Source organism: Vulpes lagopus, chromosome 10 (assembly GCF_018345385.1).
Source record: "Vulpes lagopus strain Blue_001 chromosome 10, ASM1834538v1, whole genome shotgun sequence".
NCBI lineage: Eukaryota > Metazoa > Chordata > Mammalia > Carnivora > Canidae > Vulpes > Vulpes lagopus.
The window spans coordinates 10,710,590-10,716,589 of record NC_054833.1 but is presented as its reverse complement, the minus strand read 5'-3'; the positions used below and the strand labels follow the sequence as shown (position 1 = coordinate 10,716,589).

At 44.1% G+C, this 6,000-nt stretch overlaps 1 protein-coding gene across 4 annotated transcripts in view; it reads right to left on the bottom strand.

Annotated features, from left to right (window-relative positions):
- Positions 1-391: 391 nt before the first annotated feature.
- ATXN1 (ataxin 1) overlaps positions 392-6,000 on the bottom strand; it is a 406,270-nt gene continuing 400,661 nt past the window's right edge. For all 4 annotated transcript variants that reach the window (XM_041772102.1, XM_041772098.1, XM_041772101.1 and 1 more), the window contains one exon: positions 392-2,676. In XM_041772102.1, coding sequence (XP_041628036.1) covers positions 2,146-2,676 — 531 coding nt within the window. In that variant the 3' untranslated portion in view covers positions 392-2,145. The remainder of the gene's footprint in view (positions 2,677-6,000) is intronic.

Below are 6,000 nucleotides of genomic sequence, written 5' to 3'. Positions count from 1 at the left end.
TTCAGTGGTAAAAGAAAAATCCGATTATTTGTTCAGATAAATTGCAGCCATTCCAAGTAAGAATATTTAAAAATTTCTCCCTATTTATAAAACTTTATTATTATTTTTTAAAACACACACTCAAAACCCACAAACAATATTTCAGGTCTCTGGGGATGAAAGGTTTAAACTGTGAAATACCCTTTCTGGGTTTGTACCAAACATTAAAATCTCAATTTCAGATGAAAAAAAAAAAAGTCATTCTGAAAATAACATTAATATCAACAATAATAAAGTAATTGTTTTTTTAAAAAAAAAACTTGCTCACATATATAAATGTCTTTATGGAAAACTTTCTCAATGAGTCTGAAGAAAATTCTCAGAGTTGTCCTGCTAAGACTTGTTTTTTTTGTTTTTTTTTTGTTTTTTTGTTTATTTTGTGTTTTTTTTGTTTTTTTTTTTTGTTTTTCTTTTTTTTGTGACAGATGTGGTAGAAAGACCAAAATGAATTCTGAAAGGAACATAACCTTATAAAATGGCCTAGAGTTTAGGCAGGTTAGAAAGTAATTTTGCTACATTTATTTATGCTCGTTCAGTCCCCCAAACCTTTCCCACAATGTTATTGGATAAAAACTGCAGGAATATCACACAAATTATCAACTCAAGATGTGCAAATTGCAAGGTTCTTTAAAAGTTCATCTTAAAAAGAAAAACACTGGACAAAAATGAGTATTCTTTTTTCCATCCCTTTTCTCTCAGTTTCTCGGCCAGCTCTGCATGTGCCTTTAATTCTTTCTCAAACATCAAAGTGAAAAGTGCCTTCTGGGAGGCTGTACTTGGTGGTCATTCATTGTCACATACTAGTTCATAATTCACATTCATCCCTTTAAACCACATTGAAACTTCCAATATCTTGCTCGTGAGAAACTCTGCAGAGCTGAAATGTAGTTACAGTGTTGAAAAAAAAAAAAAAGAAAGCAACTTAGTTTTTTTTTTTTTGTTTTTGTTTTTGTTTTGTTTTGTTTTTTCTTCCCAAAGAGTTTAAAGGGAGATACAGTACTTGTTGAATGATAGACCAAGATGCTTGGTAATAAAGTGTGAACAGCATTTTAAGTGCTTAGAGATAGTAATATATATGCTTATCTTCAAAATCTAATTCCTCACGTCACACTGGAATCTGAAAAAAGTGGCACCCGAGTTGTCCATAGTCATGAACTATAAACAGTACTAGAGTTAAAAGACAAAATTTGCAAACCCAATGCGAAGAGCTTCGGCGGCTCTCAGAAGGGCAGTTTGCGTCTACCTCTTGGGAGCGAAGTCAACGTGATCCCCTGATTGGTTTTCCTAACACTGCACGGAATCCCGAGTGGGTGTCCACTCTCTGCTACCCCTGCCGCCGCCGCCCACCCCCCTCCCCCCTTGCCCACCCTGACACCCTGGAGACATCACTGCACTAAGTAAAGCAGAAACGAAATCCCACGTGTGGCAGTTGCTCTAAAAAAATATCAGTGCAGTCAGGCCCCATAGGGGGAAATATATATCTATAGGATTAAAAGTTGCTTTTATTGTAAAATATGTTGGAGGAAGGGGGAAAAAAAAGGTTCTTTTACACGGGGAGCTTTCCACGGGCTGTCTGATGCCTCTCTAGCATGCCCTGCAGCGAGCGGGGTTCCTGATGTCGGCTTTGCACGGGAGGAGGACCTCACGAGGATGCTCCCCCTGGGGCCTCCAGTCCCGGGCGGAGGGCAAGAGACAGGGGGGACAGGGGGAGGCCGAGGGAAGGACGGAGAGCCTCGGCGGCCTGTGCACCTGTGCCCCCCTCCCCGCGTGCACGCGCCCACGCGGGAGCCCACGCGCCCCCCCCCGCCCCCCTGCAGCTCCCCTGCCCTCCGAGCATCCTCGGGGCGAGCGGCGGGGGCTTTCTGGGCTGCCCGGCCCGGCCCCCTGCACCTGCACCTGCACCTGCCGCGCTCACGGCCGGGCCAGGCCCTCGTGGGAAAGCGCGTGCACCAGTCTCCTGCGCGACACCGGCTGTAACTCTAATGACAAGGTTATAACAGAAACCTAAGGAGGGTAACATGTAAATACTGTGTTATTTAGCCTACAGTACAGTAATCTGGATACAAATGAGAAGGGGGAGCCGAGTTTCCTTGCCCCGCGCTGCCTCTACTTGCCTACGTTAGACCGGCCTTCAATGCAAATCTTAACCTCCTGAGGAATTAGAGAAGGCTTAGGAAGAGTCAAAGGTGGCTCGTCTTCCGACTTCTCCAGTTTGCGGGTCTCCGGGGCCGACCACCTCCTCTTCCTCGTTGCTGCGGGCTTGCTGGGTTCTATTTTGGTGAGCAAGGGCGCTGCAGGCAATCCGATTTTTTCCGGAAACTTGAGTTCGCCATTCTCGGCCAGCATCTGGGCACTTCCCTGGTTGATGCCGTTCTCCTGCTCGGCGTACCTGTGTCTGCTGCCTGCCAGGCCGTCGCTCTTTGAGTGCTTCAGCAGGACGCTGGCGGGATCCACGGGCGGGCCCTTCTTAACAGAGCCGTTCCTCAGGTTCTTGAGGGTCAGCGAGATGCAGACGTCCCCAACGGAGAGCTTGGAGCACGGCAGGTCGAAGAGCTGGCTGGTTCTCTCTGGACAGCAAGATGACCAGCCCTGTCCAAACACAAAAAAAGGGTACTCTACCAAAACCTCCACGCTGACCTGTGGAAACAGAGACAGAGAGGAAGGAGGATGAGGAGGATGCTTTATTCTTGTTTTATGTCTTACACTGCCTGCCGCCTGGGCATAAGCCAAATGAGGAGGAAAAAAAAAAAAAAAGACTTCCTTCCACAAACCTCATCCACCAACACACACAAAGGAGGCTCTTAATTTTTGGTTGCAACAGTACTTAACCGTATATGGGTGTTGGGGGGAATCCAGTAAAAGTCCACTTAGTGTTCAGAATTATCATTTCACTAACTATGGGCTCTCTAGCCGGCCTCCTTTAAGACAAATGGATCCAGGGCCACCTGGGTGGCTCAGGGGTTGAGCATCAGCCTCTCTGGCTCAGGTCGTGATCCCTGGGGTCCTGGGATCAAGTCCTACAGCAGGCTCCCAGCAGGGAGCTTGCTTCTCCCTCTGCCTATATCTGTGCCCCTCTGTCTGTGTCTCTCATGAATAAATAAATAAAATTAAAAACAAATGGATCGGTCCCCAAGGACGCCAGAACAGGTACTTGGTGTTTAGCACTAAGCTAGGCTCTGCAGGGGACTCAAGCGAGAGCACAAGATAAAAGTCTTGCACTTTTATCAGCTCGCTGGACAAATGCTATTCTTGTGTAATTAGGGATCAGAATGAGACTGTATACAAGCTCCAGAAGGCAGCCCTTTTACCTGTTTATCGCTATATCCCTGGCCCCTAAAAGGGCACCTGGCATATGGTGGAAGCTTAATAAATATTTATTGGATAAATGAGTGTGTACTCAAGAATCGAAGGGAGCAGACACAGTGAAGGCTGGAGTAAACAGAGAGGGCTTCCCTGTTTACCGGAGCTGAGGGCTGGGCAGCATTTGGAGAGGTTTGAGGGGTGGACAATGTTGGGGAGATGATAAAATTTAGGACACAGCTCAAGTAGTTGGCCCATCCAAGGTCAAGCACCAGGTACTCAAATCAGCCTGTGCATTTGTTTGAAGATAAATACCAAAAGTGGGGGAAGCTCAATATCCTCTCAATAGGTTGCTCTCTTCTCTATCATCATGTGCAACCTGTGTATTGTGCTGTGGAAATAAACCGAAAAAGACAGCCCTAGTCCTGGTCTCAAAGTAGCTCACAATCGGTGGCCAAAAGAGACACATGAACATAATTGCCAATCAACACAGTGAGTGGGGTTATAGTACTTTAATACCAGTATCAGGTTGTTGGAGGGCAGAGGAAAGGCACAGACCAGTTTGAAGAAGAGGTGACTAAGGAAGTTTTCTTGGATGAGGATACACTGTGCTGAGTTTTCAAACATAACGGGGGTGGAGTACAGGTGCGGTTGCAATGGGAAGACACTCTTGGAAGTGGGGATAGGTGAGCATAGGCAAGGAGATAGTGTCCAGTGAACGTCCTACTGTTGCCATTAAATTAGGTTGAAATGCACTTGAGGTTCTAACAGTTTAATTTTCATAGAAATTTATTTTCTTCAACTTTATGCTATATAAAAAAGAAAAAAAAAACAATGAAGTAATTTGAAAGAGTCAACTTTCAATAGCTTTTATAGAGGTAGTAGACTATGTAATCTGGAACAATCTTCTTACTGAGGACAACTAAATACTCTGAACAAAACCCAACCAAACAAAAACTAAGGGTGAAATGTAAAAACTTATTTCTGATTGCATTAGACGGAAAAGAAGATAATGAAAAACCAACCACGTAAGGCTCAGGGAAGGGTGATAGCTGAGAGATTTAAACCTGGTGTTTGGGATTATTTTCCCCTGAAAGCATTTGCACATTGTGACCTTGAGCAGTTTCAAAACCAAGTAGACCTCTGGTAATCTCAAGAAGGGGTGGGGGAAGGTTGCGAGGTGGGGAGAGGAGGAGAGTAGGGAATGAAATTCAGGGCACCCTTTAGGTGTATTAAGGGAGGATGCTTTCTGGTGAGCTCTACTCTTTTAGGCTGTGACCCCAAAGTGCTAAGGGCTATACTCTAGGAGTAAGATGAACCAGAAGTACACAGGTCCTCTCAGGGTCTGAAGCTCAGACTTTAATCATCTAAAGCCCTAAAATTGGGTTAAGGTCTTTATTTCCACAGTTTTTCAAATAAAACACACTCAAAAAAGAGGAATGAGGTCCATGAACAGACCAGAGGACATGAACACAAACAAACAGTGGAAACAATAGATAACAGAAACAGACCCACAGGGACTTCTGAGGTAGAGTCATCAGAAACAGACTTTAAAATGACCTATGTTTACAATATTTAAGGAGATTAAAGACAAGCTTGAGGATTTTGGTAGAGAACTAGAATATATTTTCAAAAAATCCATGAAAATTCTAGAATAAAGAAACATACATTCACTAAAATCAGGAGAATGCAATGGGTTTTCCAACCAAATAAATGAGGTTGATGAGAGAACTTGGGAACTGGATTCCTTTTTTTTTTTTTTAAGATTTTATTTATTTATTCATGAGACACACACACACACACACACACACACACACACAGAGGCAGACACACAGGCAGAGGGAGAAGCAGGCTCTACGCAGGGAGCCTGAAGTGGGAATCAATCCTGGGTCTCCAGGATCACACCCTGGGCTGAAGGCAGCGCTAAACCACTGAGCGACCCAGGCAGCCCAGGAACTGGATTCCTTAATTAATGCTTTGGAAGAAACTATATAGAATGAGTCCCAGAGATAAAAAGATAGTTAACACAGAGGAGAGGTGAGACACAGAAGACACATAGAGAGGATCTAACAGGCTCCTAAGTTTAATCCTACCAGGAGAAGAGGGAGATCATAGGGCAGAAGGAACATTTTTGAGGAGATAATAGCTCAGAATTTCCCAAAATTGGTATGAGACAATCATCTGCAGACTCAAGAAGGCCTAACCCCAGGCAGGAAAAATAAAAAGAAATTCTCACCTCAGCAGGGCACAGTTTAACTATTGTACACCAACGACAGGAAAAGAAAATCCTCAAAGTCTCCAGCACAAAATATACATTACCTCAAAACAGGCAACGATTAAATTCATAGTTAACGTCTCAATGCAAAGAATGGAACTATTCTAGGTATCACGTTCCTTCTCACCTGTATCAAAACTCACACTAAACAATGAGTTCCTCTTTGTCTAAGTCTTTGTCTGTGAGCTAAACAAAACCAAAAGCAAGTGCAAAGATTATACGTGGGGAAGTTCTGAAGTCTGTCCATATTCAAGTGGAGATGAGAGAAGCCTAACCAAAAGAACCAGAGACTCACGGGCAGCGACAACTGTGGATCGAGCAAAGGTTCTTTTTAGTGGGGCTATTTTGGAGATTGTGATTCTGACGTTGGAGGAGCTAAGGTGATT